This window comes from Apodemus sylvaticus, chromosome 2 (assembly GCF_947179515.1).
Source record: "Apodemus sylvaticus chromosome 2, mApoSyl1.1, whole genome shotgun sequence".
Lineage (NCBI taxonomy): Eukaryota > Metazoa > Chordata > Mammalia > Rodentia > Muridae > Apodemus > Apodemus sylvaticus.
Genome location: NC_067473.1, coordinates 118748048 through 118765805, shown reverse-complemented (window position 1 = coordinate 118765805; position 17758 = coordinate 118748048). Strand labels below are relative to the sequence as shown.

Here is a 17758-nt window from a genome sequence, read left to right as displayed (position 1 = left end):
GCTACCTCTTGTCTCGGGGTATGAAAATGTCTCTTGTTTCTTACTACTATGAAATGCCCTACCATCACAGTTGGTTCTCAATGGCTCAACCTTCTAGCATCCTGAACGATATGTTGGACCTGGGTATAGAGTCAGGATGGTAAAGCCAATGTCAAGGATAGTGGATAGAGGACCCTTGAGACACAAGGGAGAACTCAACCTTCTCCCAGCAAGGTGCATACCTCTATCTATTTCAGGAGGTGTCCAGGTTCCAACAAGAAGCAGTGTTCCAAGTAGCAGTGGATTGTCCTTGTTGACTTTCAGTGGGGCCCTGCCCACATGGGTAGATTTGTATTGCAGCTAGAAGCCTGAGAGGAGTCTGTGACTGCTGTTGTATGAGTCAGTGTCTAAAGAGAAAAGGAAGGAAGAAAAAAGGTGATTTATAATACTTCTGACACAGCTCATCTCAAATAACTAAAAAGACAAGGCACCCTGCTGGGCATGGTGGTGCATACCTTTAGTCACAGCACTTGGGAGACAGAGAAAGGCAGATCTCTGTGAGTTCAAGGCCAGCCTGGTCTACAGAGCACATTTCAGGACAGCCAGGGTTATATAGTAAGACTGTTTCAAAATCAAAACCCAAAACTCCCATAATGCCTAGCCAAATGAAATTGTTCATTTGTTATGAGGAGCATATTATGGACGTGAGCTCAGGGTTTCCTTCTGCACAGATTTTACATGCAAATTGCTCTATGGTAGAGTTTTTATTTAAGAGTGATTGGTGTGTGTATGTATAGAATGTGTGCTGTGATAGAAGATCACAGTAGCCTTTGTGTATCTTTGAAATGTTAAGGTTATTATTTCTAATTTTTCTTTTGGAGGGGGGCGGTTTGAGACAGGGTTTCTCTGTGTAGCCCTGGCTGTCCTGGAATTCACTCTGTAGACCAGGCTGGCCTTGAACTCAGAAATCTGCCTGCCAAGCCTCCCAAGTGCTAGGATTAAAGGCATGCACCACCAAGGCCCAACTAATTATTTTTTGATATAGGGAAAACTATAAGAAAATAATAATGGACTGGTTTTCATGGTTGGAATTGTATATTTGTGTAATTTTCTTATGCTACTTTTTAACTTTAACACTGTACCCTAAGCATTTTCCCACACCATTACTTTTTGATGCCTGTAGGCAGTTTACCATGATGAATAGACAGTTGTTTAAGCATGTGATAGTAATGGAAAGAATTGACTTAGAGAAATTTTGTTCAAAAATTGTTTGTCATTCCCAGCCCTGGGTGGCCTCTGGGCCCATTGTCACAAAATGACAAGTACCTTGTTGGATTTCTGAGAGCCATGTTTAGTAGGGGCAGGTTCACAGGAAGGGGACACTGTTGTCAGTAGTGGTGGTAGGGGCAGGAGCAAGTTTTCCAAGAAGTCCTTATGAGGACGTCCCTGTTCACGGGTTAGAAATTTGCAGCCCAGTGTGGCCTGCCTCTCTGGCTGAAGGAATGCTGTCCCTTCTGTAACTGTAGTTTCCGTTCTTGCTTTCCCCGTTCTGTGTATTTTTGTAAGCCGCTTTACATCCTTTTGCAGTAAGGCAGATTAAGAGTAAATAAACATAACTGTTCTCTCTAATGCTGTGCGTTTAGCTTGTTCTTATTTCTTACTGCTGTAAATAGTGCAGTGTGGAGTATCTGCACATTGAAGGCTCATGCACTGGATTATTTCCTGGGACTGCATTCCTACAAGTGAATCTCAGAGCCAAAGGGCATGCACACCTTTACACCTTGTCCCTAGGATGCCAAGTAGCTTCTCAGAAGGTAATACCACTCTATAGTCCCCATGGCAGCAGTGGGAGAGAAGGTGGGTACTCTTCTTGAGTGTGAGGTCCTTGTGAGTATGGTGTCCTTTCCAAGCCTGGCTCCTGGCTCAAGGTAGTAGCATGGCCTTTCACCTGACTATTGTGTCCTACATCATTGTCACCAGAGTTGAGGTCTGTCCTGCCTCTCCATGTAAATCTTGTTTCTGGGGGGAGGTGGTCCTGTCGCCAGCCAGTCCTGCCTGCGAGGACTGCCCCTCTGCTAGACAATGGGCACATTCAGACCCAACTCTGTTTTCAGTTATTAAAAAGCGGAGCCGGCTGTCTGCCTGAGACTTTAATCTTTGAGCTTTTATTCCCTCTCTTTTCTCCCTCCCCCAGCCTTTTGTTTGTGCAGTTACGAATTGAGCTGTGGGATGTGTGGGTCCTGGAGTCTGAGTATCTTGGGCCTTCTCTTGGCAGTGACAGAGAGTTGGAGCCTGAGCAGTGTTATTTCAGAGTAGGCAAGGGTGACCATGGATGGGAGGGCACACAGAAAAGAGAGGCAGGCTCCAGCAGCCTTAGGTCTTTGCAAAAATTCTGTGGTTTACATAGCTGTAGGGCAGAAGACCACTACTTCATTCTGTCCCCATGCTTAGTCAGGGCACTTCTACCCTTGAATTGCTTAGTCTTTATAAAGTCTACTAACTTGTGGCCTGTTAACATTTCCTCTTGGGAAATTGTTGCTGTGGTTGAATTAAGTATGTGTATATTAGGATAAATGCAGAATCCCAAGAATACCCTTCCATAATACCCTCAAGACTTCTAAGACACACCCAGAATGTTAAAAAACCCAAGAAATCTTCCAGTTTAGACAGGGCACTCTGGTAGTGATGTACTTATACCCTGTAGTGACATTTTGTCCAGGATCACTATACAGCTGGAGATCAGTTGGCAGAGCCATAGTTCAGACCTATAGGACAGAGACACTGACCTTGCTCTGGAGGGACACCAGGGCACTCCTGCTCGCGGAAGCACTTTTGTTAGCCCAAACTCTTTCTTCTCTAAGATGTGATCACATTTCTGCCAAGGACTCCAGTTTTCAAGCTAAGCAAGCCTTTTACATGAACATAGGACACATTTTCCTTACCTTGCCCCCTTCTGATGTATACATTAAAACAAAACAAAACACTTCATGCATATGTGTGAGTCTGCAGATGCTAGAAAAGGGTGTTAGATCTCCTGAAACTAGAGTTACAGGCTGTTGTATACTACCTGACTTGGGTGCTGGCATTTGAACTCCTGTCCTCTTGAAGAGCAGTAAGCACTCATAACTGAGCACAGCCATCTTTCTAGCCTCTGATGCATCATTTTTATAATTGAATATATCTTGTTTTTAAGCTTTTTTTCTCAGACCTCCAAGTCCCCATACTCAGGCATTCTCTAAATGGTTCAGAGAAAGTGAGTGTTGCCTTGCCTTCTATAGGTAGGTATCAGAAGGGCAGAGTGGCCCCCTCACTCAGTGGTCTTTGTTCCCTCGTGCGTGTATGAGGCTGTATGCCTCTTAGTGCACTGGGCTTCACTGGCTTGCTCTGTTTTTCTCCCCTGAGTGGTCAGCTCCTTTCAGACCTCCAGAGTTCAGCTCTCCTTCGTGCCATGGCTATAGGACATGGCCTGTGTCTGTCTATGCATCATTTAACCCACTATCAGCTGCAGGTGTTTGGGATATCCTTCTAGATGAACACATCTTTCTGCACCTTTGCATTTCTTTCTTAGAAGATGAAGTAGCTGGGCAGTTATGTTGTAATAGATGTTGACAAGCTGCTTCCCCAAAATGTATTGATTATTTTATAAAAATAATATTTTAAGTGAGTTGTCATCTGGAAAAATAAAAGCCTTGTCTCCGTTTATTTTTTGACTTTCTGTGTCCTGGCAAACTATCATAGATACTTAGGTTTGTAAACTTGGATTTGGAAAGCCCGGCCTCAAGGTTAGTCAGCTTTTATCCATTTTAAACTTGCAATGTGCTGCTTGCCAGGCCTCCACATCTGTGGCCTTAACCTGCAGAGGCGTCCAGGAGACTTTCCACCGGACCTGTAAAAGAAGCCCCCGTGGTCTGTTTTCAGCCAAACTTTGGTAAAATAGAAAAGAAAATGAGTTAAAGCTGTGAGAAAGTGCTATTGTGCATTCATGGAGGAATGAACTTGATGCAGGCTTCCTCACACAGCCACAACACTGCTGGAAGACAAACCTACGTTCCCTGAAGTCACTTTGTCTTTATGCCACCTTGACTATGCCAGAAGTGTGTCTTCTTTTCAGAACACCTGTGGTCACTTGATAATTGTGTCTGTGGGGTTGAATAGAGAAGCTGTGGACCATACAGTTCCTTTCATTCCTGGGTTGAGGCAGTCTACTGTTATCTTCCTGTTGGCTGCTAAAGATCAGAGGTGTGTGTTGTTCACAGCCTACATTGTACCCTTTTTATTTTGGTTTCTTAAATTTGCATTTCTTTTACTTAACCATCTTTTCCTTGAAGACATACATTGAACATGCTAGTATCATTTCATTCCATACAAGTTAGAATAAATAACCACTATAGTAAAATTTGTATGTATGTCACCTAAAATATAGTATGTATATATATATATATATATATATATATATATATATATATATATATATATATACACACACACACACACACATAGGCAAAACATAAAGTAAAAGTAAACAAATTTCTAAAATATGGTGGATATGTCCTATACTTTGGGCAACTTCATACTTTTTCCTAAAGGTCCTTTACTCTCCTTCCTGCCCAAGGATTTGGAGCCATGCTCTGATAGCTATGGGGCACAGATAGGAGTCAAGGGGTGGTGTCTGACCTAGCATTCTGTGTATTCTTTGCAAAACAGAGGTCTGAGGGGAGCCAGGATCAGTATGCTGGGGAAGGTTTGAAGGAGCTCTAGAACTGCAGCATTTATCTCTCTGGGAAATCTCTAGAGGGAGGGATGAAAGCCCAGAGACTAGGAGCTAGCATGGGAGCCCAGGCTGTGCCCAGAGGAGCAGGACCCGGCTTCTGCATTTACGGTCTCTACGGGCATGTGTAAGAATGACTGCCTGGGCTCTTCGCCTTTCCTCCGCCATCGTGCGCACTATACCCCTGCTCTGGCTTCTCTACATGTCTTCTCACGAGACTTTCAGAATCAAGAGATTCCTGGCCAAGAAACAAAAGCCAAACCATCCTATTCCTCAATGTATCTGGATGAAAACTGGTAACAAAATCAGGTACAACTCTAAGAGAAGACAATGGAGGAGAACGAAGCTGGGTCTGTAAGGATTCACGCAATGGCAAGACTGAGCGTTTATACTGAATTGTGGTCATTGATCAGTCCTACCAGATGGAGCTCAACATTTTTAACCTAGAGACTTGCTCGTGTCTTAAATTAGGGTGTTTGTCCAGTAATAAAACTTAGAATCTTTCAAAAAAAAAAGGACTGCCTGGGAGCTGGAGAGATGGCTCAGCAGTTAAGAGCACTGAGAGGTCCTCAGTTCAAATCCCAGCAACCACATGGTGGCTCACAACCATCCGATAGGATCTGATGCCCTCCTCTGGGGTATCTGAAGATAGCTATAGTGTACCCATATATAATAAATAAATAAATCTTTAAAAAAAAAAAAGAATGACTGCCTGGCCCAGGAAAGGACAGAATTCAGTCTGGAGTGAGAAGGGCAGATGCACCTGCCTGGTGTGGGTAAGAAGGAGCCTGGTGGGTAGTGCTGTTTTGTTTCATTTAGGAAGGATAAAGCAGACAGCTTCTTTGATTCTATAGTGCTCCCCCACAACTGATTTACTCTTAAAATGCCACAATGGACAGAAGTTAAAAGAACTCACAGTACATTTCCCTTTAGATGTAAAGATTCTAACACTTTCCTAGATCTGATGCTTTTAAGTTTTAACATTTGAAGTTCTCATGGACAGAGGCAAGACTTCACTGCATGTAGTGGGCCCTGCTGGGTTACATGATGATCTCTATGCCAGCCTGGGGTACATAGCAAGACTCTGCCTCAAAAACCAAACAAAAACCTAAAAACAAACCCAAGCCGAAGCACAATCAGAATCTAGGTTCTTTCTCTTGCCTAATGTGGCAAGAAGAGGCTCATTGTAGGGTCAAAGCTTTAGTGTTCTGCTATGTTGTTTCTGTGGAGCCTTTGAGGGCTTGTTTGGAAGGACTAACAGGGGAGTGATGCTTCTTATAGACCCTTGACCAAAGAATACTCAGTCCTCTTCTATTAGGGAAAGATAGCCTCTTCTACTAAGCAAATAGCTTTGGGAAGGGCACACTGAGTGGTGAGGGAGGAAAGGCACACTCATCTAGCTGGCCAGGCCAGCCAGGTCAGTTCTCACAATCAATGGGGCCCACAGATGTGGCAACTAGGTTACCCTCCTGTGCTGCCATGGATTTTATGTATGGCCTTTATTGTATTGAACATTCACACCATGTATAGTGTTGGAAATTGGTGGGATTTTATTTGTTTGTTTGTTTTTTTTAAATAAAACTGCATCTATTGCAATGATCATAGAGATTTTCTTGTTCTGGTAAATTACAAATGGAATGTTTTGAAGCATTACTTCAACTTAATAGTTTTTGTTGTTGGTGGTGGTATTTTGTTTTGTTTGAGACAAGGTCTTAGCCTTGGCTGGCCTCTATTTCATTATATAGCGAAGATGACCTAGAACTCTTGGTCCTTTTGTCTTCATATCTCAAGTACTGGGATTATAGGGCTCTGTGCATACTAGACAGGAACTCTACTAACAGCTATATTTTCAGCCACTCATGTTGTGTTTTAGTTTTATCCCAGTTCTAACAATCTCATGTTGATTTTTATTTTTTAGTGTGAGTACCTTGCCCTTGCATTGCCAGACAGTAGATGGTACAAAAGAGTGGTTATGCCCAAAGGTAGAAATTTGGGGCAGGGGAAGGTTTTTGTTCCATCAGTGACATTCTAATGACCTTTGTTGAAGCCATGTTACTTGGTTTGATTTGTAGCCCTCTAGTAATTCTTATATAAGACCCATGCTATCCCCACTTCCCTCCAAACATGCACAGGTCTTAGAGTTGAATCATGATGGGCTGTTTGCTTACAGTGGTGTTGTTTCTGCTTGGACAGAAGAGGAGTGTAGTAAGCGCACTAGTTCTAGGGTCGGGGCAGTGAAGGTTAGCCAGTAGTGTCAGTTAAATTGGACATTCACAATCAGGCAAGAATGGCTGGGTAAGGTTCTGATTGGGCTCAGGCAGGTCTTACTCAAACCCTCTCTTAGTTGCACTCACAATGCATAGGGAAGGCATGGGCACCCCAGGGTGTTACCCTTCTACAGACACCCGAGCAAGTGACCATACATAATAGTTAACATAATCCTGATGTGAAGTATGGCTGAGGGAATAGAGATCTGTGAGAAGTCAGTACCTGTCAAGGATGGCCTATGGGTTTGTACATGGAACAGAGAGAGCGTAAGTCTCTCCCACGTCCAATTGGAAACTCATCCAGCCATGTTTGTCTGATTGGGAGTGTCAAATTTAATTATAGGAGATGGATTTATCTAGGCATTAATAAGAAGAAAGGAGCCTATGCCTGTAACACATCCCTGTCAGGTATTCTTGTCAGCTTCATGGCTCAGGTTTTCAGTGAGAAGTTGTGGGCAGTCAGCAGGTAGACTTACTGATTCTACAAATTCTATACTATTAGAACTAAAATGGATGCTTAAGATGTCTGAGGTGAAATTATTCAAGATGATAGTGACCTTCTTTTCACTGAGTCATCTCCTCTTAGCTGTTTGTTTTCTCGTTCATCTGTTCACCTAAAAATTGATAGGCCTCTCACTCCTCTAGGTCAGACAGATTCTGTGCTGAACTCAAGGCAAGGGACTACCTTCTGGAAGCTTCAGCACAGGAAAAACAGACATGGGAACCCCCTTTTCAGTGCCACCAAGCAGGCTAGTGGAAGGGAGTGACAGACAGTGGTGGGCTAGACTGCTGGGCAAGGAAGGACCTAAAGAGGGGCTCCAAAACCACTAGGGAAGAGGGGCTTCCTAAAGTACACTTGATTCTATTGCAGTGAACTCTGCCTGAGGAGAGGGCCTCGGGCCTCAGCAGATGGACTGCTGGTCCAGGCAGTACTTGTCTGCAAGGATCCTTTGCCCTGTAAACATTTTATTAGACCATTAAGTTGTCTTCAGCTTCTCCCACACCCACTAATGCCTGAGAAGGCTAAGCATATGCTTCCATTTTTATGAAAACTTGCCTTTCTAGACCTTATTCTTTGGATTTTTTTGCCCTAACTTATCTGGCTAGCGTCCTTATCCTACAGATCTGGCCTGGAAGAGAGCATGGCCCAGACCAACTCCAGAGGCCTCATTTTGCTAAGGAGCTTTATGGCTAGATGCCTTTGTAGACTGTTCTTTTTACGGCCAGTCACTGACACTCCAGTGTGGGCAGTGGGATGTCTCAGTGTACTAACATTTTTAGAACCTTCCTCTGTCTTCCTTTTTCAAGTTGAAATAATATCCCTGTGAGGATTTTACAATACAGTGTAATAAGGGGTTCAGGATCGCTACTAAAGATGTAGGGGGTGAATGCTGTGTATAAAGAATTACAAGCTGAGATGATTCGGTACTACACTATGTGGGATATATTGGTTCTTACAGGGAGGGGACTGAGTGACAAGCTTAGATCCTGGGCCCTGAGCAGAATCTTTGACCTTCCTGATGGTGTCTGTAAACAGCCCATGTTGGATTCGTATATTCTCTAGGAGGCAAAAGGTGCTTGTCATGGTAGGCTACCTTGACATTTGGCCAGCCCTGAAAACTTACCTTTGTCTTTATCATCAAATGTACTTCAAGCTTTAGAGCAAAAGATGATGGTCTATGGTTTGAAATTGACTTAGGGCCAACCTGTCACCCAGGATTATATGAGCACAGAACACATTTATTAGGAAAATGGGACTATCATGGCCAGGAGGGAGACTCTTTTAGTGGCTACAGGTCTCTACAAATGGGAAGATGTTATTTGTTTTGAGAGTTAGACTAGACATTGTAATCACATCATCCATCCACCAAAGTTGCTCAACACATATTAGTTCCCTTTTTCATCCTGACTAGTGAGGTTGACAGTCTAGTGTACCTCTCAGATTGGGAAGACCCCACACCACTTTTGATGTTCACTGCTTTCCACAATGAGGGAGAATCTAGGATCCTGTGGTCAGTAGGTGCTGGAGCCCTTTGCAGACAGGTTTGGCTCACTGGACTAGATTGCCAAGACCTACCTGCTCCATACCTGAAGGAGCTCTTTAAGCTCTAGTTTTAAAAACCCCACCATATTTAAACATAAAAACAATAAAAGAACACATTTTCTGGGGGTGTTTCAGGGCTCATTGCTCCATTTTTTTTAAAGATTTACTTATTATTATATGTAAGTACACTCTAGCTGTCAGTCTTCAGACACACCAGATTACAGATGGTTGTGAGCCACCATGTGGTTGCTGGGATTTGAACTCAGGACCTTCAGAAGAGCAGTTAGTGCCCTTAACCACTGAGCCATCTCTCCAGCATCCTCATTGCTCCATTTTAGTACATCAAATGTAGTTCTGCCTTCCCTTCCTTCCTTTCCTTTTCTCCAACTTTATCATTTAACCCTTTTCCACTGGATGGAAGCCAGGTGCCTGAGTGCGCTGCTTCCTCTAGCTTCCCTTGGGAGGTGGGCTGAGAAGGAGTGCCGCCTGGTTTGTAGCATCCAAGTGATGATGATGCCCAGTGGGGTTGGGACTGTTTGTTCACTTGCTGGGTAGGATCAGCTATCATGGCTAGTCTCACAGATACACCTTAATCATCCCTGCTCCCAGTTCTTCTCAGTGGTACTGGGGAGATTTCCATGGTTGTTTAGCTGCCCGTCTCTTCTGGCTGACTCCTTGAATGTCAGTGCTAACTGGTGCCAAGCGGGGACAATATTGCCTGTCTGTATGCCTTCCTGTCTGTCTCTTTTGTTTTACTTTTTGACAGATGACAGGTTTCTTATTCCCAGTCAAAACTTTTTACCTCAGGACCCTGAACTGCTATGACAAGGGAAACTACAGGTAGTTAGACTGGGGCTAGATCTCAGTGAGGGAGTTGCTTGGAGCAGAGAGGCTCACAGAGCAGATGGCCTAGAGTTTCTCCCAGAGCCTCTGCTGTGCCTTGGGCATAGTTGGACCTATAACCCCTCTTTTTCCTTCAGCACCCTTGGGCTACTGGTGTCAGTTTCACTGTATGTAAGGGGACCTCTGAACCCCATTCCCTTCCATCTGTCCATCATTTAGATACAGGACACCAGGAGCCCATAGTATGGGGGGGGTGGGGTTCTGTCAATAGACTATATTGTGAATCATCTGGGGGAGTCACACATTCCATGAAAGGCTGATGCCAAATTAGGGTGCTGTCTGAATCACTCCCTGAGAATCCCCTCAGAAGGACTTCTTTTGAAGTGATTTATCTCCATGTGTATCAGCCTTTCCTCTGGCATGCTGTGGCTCTGGGCTTGGGAAGGCATACTGGGTAGAAAGTGGTGTTACAGTCTCCTCTCCCAAACTTATCTTAGAGACCTAGTTTAGGTAGGACATTGGCAGAGACATGGAGGCTGACTCAGGAACTGGGGTCTGCATTTCTGAATGGACAGCACAGGCAGAAAGGCCATACAGAAACTTGGGAGGCTTGGTATGACAAGTATCAGAGGGCTGCACTGGGTGATCAAGACAGTCTTTCTTGATTATAGTCATTTTAGAACCACCTGTATTATCCCCGTTCTTGGCTTTAAGCCACATGTGTTCTAAGATAATTTGTTTTTATAATCCAGTTTAAAAGCTTTAGGTCATTGTAAGGAAATGTTTCTCTTAGCAAGTAGAAAACTAGTGTCTTTTGCATGTAGGAGCCCCACGTCTGTGTGGAGTGCCCTGAAAGCAAATAGTTGTCAGACCCAGCCAGCCATGGGCTGTGAGCTTACTCCATGTTGGTTTTGTTGCAAAGAGAACTTAGAGCAGTTTGTAGAGTTAAGTGGATTATGCTCCCAGTTGATACTTGCTCATTGTTTGATCAGAAAAGTTGAAAGAGACCAAAAAGTTGGTGATTTTCTTACACTATAATGCCAGATCATTGTATGCTCATAAATGTCCCCTACCTGGAAAACTTTGCTTTAGTCAGTGGTGATCCACTGATAGTTGTGACTAGGAGCCTTCTATGCTGTAGGAAACCACCATGTACAGGTCTGTGGAGGGTGGGGTGTCAAGACTGGAGAAACCAAGAGAGAAATATAGAGGCCTGTGTCACAGGGGCAGTGACCATAGTGAGGGAGGAGCAGAGAGCATGATGGGATGTAGGGATCATCAGTGGAGGGGGTGATGTCTGACACCTGGTCGTGCATAGTGGCTCCAGGCACGAAGGGAGAGAGTTCCTGGGGCAGTGGAGGTACATTCTTATATTCTTATATTGAGATTTCTCTCTCTCTCTCTCTCTCTCTCTCTCTCTCTCTCTCTCTCTCTCTCTCTCTCTCTCTTTCTCACACACACACACATACACACACACACACACACACACGCAACACACACAACACATGTATGCCTGCAACTCTGGGTTGTTTGATAGAAAGGACAACTGAGTTCCATGCTAGATTGACCCAGGCTCAACTTTGGTCCCACTTTGCCAGTGAGGACCTTAGTTCCTGTTTGGACAATGAAATTCATGAACTATGGAGAGGGTTCTTAGTTGGTACCTAGTATAGCTATGGTTCAGAGCAGATGCCAGAAACTAGCAGCATGGAGTTTAAGGTTCCTTCTAGTTTCCTAGTAACATTTTTCTTGGAGAACATTAGCATTGCAGTGAACAGATTACTGCATGCTTTCCCTGGAGTGGAAGAAGCATTGGCTGCTGCCTGTCAAATATTTGGTGCGCGTAGAGCGATGGTGCTCTTGTTGCTGCTGGGGTCCCACGTTCATGCATCAGGCTTGACTGGCATTCTTTAATTTTATTATTGTCTGCTTCCTGAGCAGTGAAAGCAAAAGGATCCGGCCTACCTGCCAGACTAAGGTTAAAAGTGTCAAACAGCTGGGAGGAACAGTGGTGGTCTCACTCTGCTAACGTGAGCCTGGGCAGGGCCATGGCCTTAATCGTTTGCAAAGTAGGACAAATATTAGGGTGCTATTAATATCCAGTTTGTAGGGTGGCTGATGCAGAGATGTTATATGCTGAGATCTGACTAGTCTAGGGTGCGAATTATGCTTAAACTGTGGATGTTATTGGTTGTCCTTTCAGTACTTTACAGAGATACAGGAGGCTATTAATGAGATGTTTGTGGATAACAATATTACTCATTCATCCTTCCTTACTTCCTTCTTTCCTCCCTTCCTCTCTTATTGCTTGCTGCAGTATCTTAAAATATTTAGGAGCCTGGCATGATGGCACATTCCTTTTATCCCAACATTCAGAAGGCAGAGGCAGACAGAATCCTTGAGTTTGAGGCCCAGCCTGGTCTACATAGTGAATTCCAGAACAGGCAGAGCTATGCAGAGAGACCTTGACTCAATATATATTTATATATGAAATCATAATCAGTTTACCTTTATGCGTTTCTAAAAAATTTTTTTAAGTTGCATTCTATTTATTTTTATTTTTTTATTTTGAGCAAGTTGGCTGTGGAAAATGGTTCTGCGATCCCTTGAGCCTGGGGGACTGTGAGCTCCTATGCAGAGACTGACTCTCATCATAAGTATTCCTGACACTGCCCTTGTACCCTGAGTCCCCTTTGTTTATTGTTCCATCTGCTTTTCACATGCTGGTCAGAGACTACTTCCATGCATGCCATCAGCCTTATGAACCTTCTTGTTAAATTTAGATGCCTGGAAAGACTTGGCTGTTGTACCCACAGCCCTGTGCTGCCCTGCCTCCTCTCCCAGATACAGTGTGTGTGTGGTGAGAGTACGAGTGTGATGGGAGGTCCGGAGTGGGCAGAGCAGTTGGTCAGACTCAGAGGTGCTCTGTTGTTACTCGGGAAGTTGGGCGTTTGTGGAACATGCTATTAGGGATGGCTTGCAATATGACTAGTGGTAAGATTGGGGGTGTGGCTTTTGTTCTAAGATGGTGGACTTGGACACTGAGCCCCAGCCACCATGGAGCAAACAGGAGTAGCATGTGCAGTACAGTGCTCAAGTTGATGCAATGCTGGCTAGGCTGTGTATCCACCAGAGCACCTGCCCTACCCATCTCCTCAGTGAAGAGGAACTCTTGACAGACTGTCACTACCTGCAGCAAGTTGGTTGCTTGTCCCTACTGCTTGGCTCGGCCATTGGGAAGACAGAGATGCTGGAGTCCAGGCCTAAAGTGTGGTGGCTACTACATGTAAAATGGGCCATGTTGTCCAGGGCTATCTCTTCCTGTTTGAGTCCTTTGTTCTTCACCTAATGTGGGTCTGGCAATGTGCTGCCTGTGGGTATAGAGATCTTTTTCTGGGCATGTGGTGTCTTGCTGGCATGAATGTGGTGAGGTGACAGCTTTTGCAACCTGTTGATCTGAAGGCTTTGGCAGGTGGCATGACTGCTGTGAGGCCTGGCTGTGTTGTCTGTATATAAAGTTGTGACTCTTCCCTCAGGTGTCACCTGGCTCAGGACTTTCAGGAATTGGGAAATGTCATAGGCAAGAGCTCCTGGGAGGTAGCCCTTGAGGTGTAAGTGCCTGTGGTGGAAGGGCAAGCCAAGCAGGAGGGTCACCATGGGCTGAGGTCTCTTCCCAAAAGCTGTCTGAGGAGGGGATAGTGGGACTATTTTAATGCATAGTAGAAAAACTAAGCTAGTACACAATCATGTAATTTTTATAAATAGTGTTGTTTGTGGATTACTAATAGAGGGTCCTACTGTGTGGCCTTGGCTAGCCTCCATGGACAGAACTCATGGTGATCTGTCTCCTGGAATTAAAGTTGTGGTCATTGTGAGTAGCTGCTTTCTTCAATTCTCTCAGTATAAAAAGTTTGCCAACTTGAATTCATAAACATCATCAATAATAAAGGAAGTGAAACCCTCCAAAAAGTGCTAGAATCAGGAATGAGGCCCCTCTTCCCCTCAGAAAGGCAGGCAGCAATCTATATTAAAGGAATCTAGAGAGATCTACCCTGAAAAAAAAATGAAGAACTGTTCTGAGAGACATAAGGGATAATGAGGAATTTGAATGCAAGAGCTGACTGGGTAATGTCATGTATCTTCTCTGATTCTGAGACAGTAGATGTTTGAAGGCATAAGTGTCACTTTCTGCAAGCTACTTTAAGATGGCTTTGAGGCCTCATATACACAGACATAAACATTGTTTACAGAGCCATATTGGGGCAGTCTTGCACTTGGTCAGAGTTTGACTTTGGTCAAGGTTAACTTCTCCCAGATAGCCAGGATCCTGCTCCACCTAGGGCCGAGTGCTCGAAGTAAAGGTTAAGTTCATTGCTCCTCCAGGTCTAGGAATTCCTGAATTAAGCAGGTGACCCACCCAGCTGCTGGAGCAGTCAAGACTAGGACCTCCAAGAGAAGCTAGACAACTTCCACCGGAACTCAGCCTGGAGTCTGGGGGGAAGGGTTTGCCCAAACTGTTAAAAGGTCTGGCGCCATTAAAGTTTCTGGCTTTGATCAGTGAATATTGTCTTAGCCATACTTCTTTTCGCCCCTCTTCCCCATTTATTCCTCAGCTTCTGTTCCAGAAACCCACTTCGTAATAGCTGCAGGCAGCTATGGAACCCTACAGTTTTTAGGTTTTATTTCTGTGTACTACATGTGCACAGTGCCTGCAGAGGCCAGAAGAGGGCATTAGATCCCATGGAACTGAAGTTACAACTTCTTGTGAGCCACTATGTTGGTACTTGGAACTGAAACCAGGTCCTCTGCAAGAGCAACTCTTAACTGCTGAGCCATGTCTCTAGTCAGCTCTACACAGACACTTTTGATGTTTTGTTGCAATTAGTAGTCTGTACATCTGATGATAGTTTCTTAAGTATGTATCAGAGACATGCACCCTTTTAGTGCAAGAACACAGTACGATGTTTGTACAGAATCACAACAGTACATTCCAATACAGGTTCTTATCATTATGCTTGCTCGCCTACTCATACTCATTCTCTCCCTCCTTCCCTCCCTCCCTCCCTCCCTCCCTCCCTCCCTCCCTCCCTCTCCTCCCTTCTCTCTCTCACAGGAATGCACAAACAGATAGAGTGGGTGAGAGCAAAGTATTGTCCTGTTCCTTCAGATAACTTTTGTGATTTGGCGCAGGATGACTGACATTTGAAAGTGTCATGCTGCAGGGCTTTTCTTCAAGTCTTTGCTGAGGTTTCATTTCTGGAATATGTCTTTAATAATATATTATAATTGGATAAGAAAAAGTTTTGACCTAAGGAAAATCATTTAGTGACACACCACTAATACAATGTAAGTTGGTTGGAAAATATGAGATCAAGACTCTTGTCTCTCAGCTGTATAAAATGAGATGACTAAATTAATATTTTTTCTCAAATCAGCAAGGCAGAAATTCATTCAGTAGCTATATTTGCAGCCACCAGTTAAGACCCTTATTAAATAAAAAAGAACCTGGTCTAGGCCCAGAGGCCATCAGATAGCCCTGGAATATCCATGATATGAGGTGGGATTAACAGAGTTACCTGGATCTCTTTATATCCAAAGAGAAAGTAGAAACTATCTCTGTGTGTGTGTCACCTAACAGTCATAATTAAGATTTCTTTTAAACAAAGGTAGTGCATAACAGTTGATGGTTGTGATCTGTGTATTTCCTAGCATACAGATGTGAGGAAATGCCTGTGCAGTTGGAGAAGAGACTGTAATAGCAAAGTCACCAAACATCGTAAGCCATGGTTGAAGGTGGATGCAAGAGCGTTGAGGAGCTGCAATGGCCAGCTGAGGTAGATGAACTATCTCATCATTATGGCCATGACAGTGTTAGTTTATTCCACACCACGTCTAGCCCAGAAACGCACTCCTTTCACCCTAATGCCTCCTGCCATGTGGTTGGCATATGAATTCCATAGTTGAGTTTCAGTTGCATTTTGACCATTCCTAAGGGGTTCATAGATGCATATCTTGTTTCCAGGTTGTGGCCATGTCACTTAGATGTCAGGGGCAAGGTGTTCACTCCTTTTTTTGTTCTACCTGTATTTGGGATGAGACTGAGCTCATGGAAGTGGAGGCATGGCTATCCTGGGGTTCAGATTCTTAGTCCCTGGGTCACTTTCTAGTGTCTATGTGACTTGATATATGATGATGGTGGTAGTGGTGGTGGTGATGACAGCGACAACAGTGATAACAGCATTGACTATCCCTGGGCCTTGATCAGAGTGTGAGCAGAATGTACTTGGTGCAGTGTTGGGGTCAGTAGCATGGACACAGTCTAAGGATGAATGTAACGGTGCTTCAGTTGCCTTGTCAAAGTGTGGGTTGAGGCATCCTTTTGTTCATCATCCTAGGTTACAAAGAACTCTACCGCAAACCACATCTTAAAACCAGGAAGTTTGAGGCTGTGTGGTAGCATACACCTTAAATTTTAGCCCTCCAGAGGAAGGTGATAGCTGAGTCAGGCTGGGCCACAAAGCAAGTGTTTCTAAAATACCTGCTACTCTCAAGCCTAGGACATTCTTGAGAATTAACTTCAAGCACAGCAGAATCTGGGACCTGAAGTGATAGTGGTCACTGCTCACTTCTAAGGTTACACTTTATATTAGGACCACAGAGTTCCCCCAGTTCTGTTCTCCAGCCAGTTTGGACTCCTATACAGAGAATTTCCAGGGAGATCACAAAGATGTAACAGAGAAGGTGACTGGCACCTGCTGGGCGCCCTGTGTACCTCTGGAGTCAGGCCACTTCAATGTTAGGAGAGAGTGAACAAGAGTGGCCAACTCTGGCTGGCGTTCCAAACCTCTCAGAAACAGGAGCTTTTCTCCCACATCACATGGCCTAGCATACCTGCCAATCTTCATGACAAACCAAATCTTTTGCTGTTCCTTTCCCTGGAGATTGTTGATAAGACTGTCATGTTTAGTTGGAACTTCACAGAAGTTAGACAGAAAAAAAAAATAAACAAGCCTGAGGTTTCTGGCTAAGTTGTAGAATGGTGGAACATCAAAGCTTGGCCAGACATCAGGCTCTGCTCCAGTGTGGTGCCTTCATGGTCACCAGCAGCCAGCAGGCTTCAGTCTAGTATAGGCTCTGTGTGGAGAAATGAGTTGAGGGCATCTCTGGGAAGAGGGTTTGTTTGGGAGATGCAGATCTGGGTTTAGCCCATGCTGGAGCTGGTAGCTGTTCACACCAGGCTTACAGTGTTGTCCCCATGGTTCTACCACTTGCCTCACCAGGTCTCTGACAACCAGCCTACATCTGCACCAGCTCTTTGAGTCTGTCTCCTGGTGAGTGTTCACAAGTCTCCAAGGCCTCAAGGGGATTGTGTTAGCCTGCTTACAGACCAGAGGTCTAGATTACTCCTGTGATTCCCACAGTGGTCCTGTTCCACAGCTGGGTCTTTTGTTAGAGGAGGCTGGATGTGAATTGACACCAAACCTGTAGGCATGTTGCTGGGTAGTGCTATTTGAAGTTTACCCAGGTTGATCACCTGAAATCTGGGTTCTGTATGGGCCTCATCCCAAGGAGGAGAGGGATTGGAATAAAAGCAGGGTTCTAGCTCTTACTGTAGTATGCAGCATAGATGGTATCTTGTTTACCTTCTCTTTCAGCAGAATGGAGCTATAGTTTGCCAGGTATCTGCATCAGGCTTTCACACAAATTCCCTGATCATATATACTAGCTCTCAGTCCTCTAGGTCTTATAGGACCTTCTTCTGCCAACCTGTCCTATAGACTGCCTGGAAGGTCTGAATTGAGTCTAGGAACCAGTGTCAGCACCATGCCCCTCTTTCCACCTCTCAGGTACATAATG

General features: G+C 44.5%; 2 protein-coding genes across 3 annotated transcripts in view; both read left to right on the top strand.

The window, feature by feature from the left end:
- Eefsec (eukaryotic elongation factor, selenocysteine-tRNA specific) overlaps positions 1-17758 on the top strand; it is a 199138-nt gene that overhangs the window by 35029 nt on the left and 146351 nt on the right. The gene's annotated exons all lie outside the window — the stretch shown is intronic.
- LOC127678921 (60S ribosomal protein L39-like) lies at positions 4950-5153 on the top strand. Its single transcript, XM_052174280.1, has one exon. It carries the CDS (start codon positions 4950-4952, stop codon positions 5103-5105), a length of 156 nt encoding a protein of 51 aa, XP_052030240.1. The 3' UTR covers positions 5106-5153.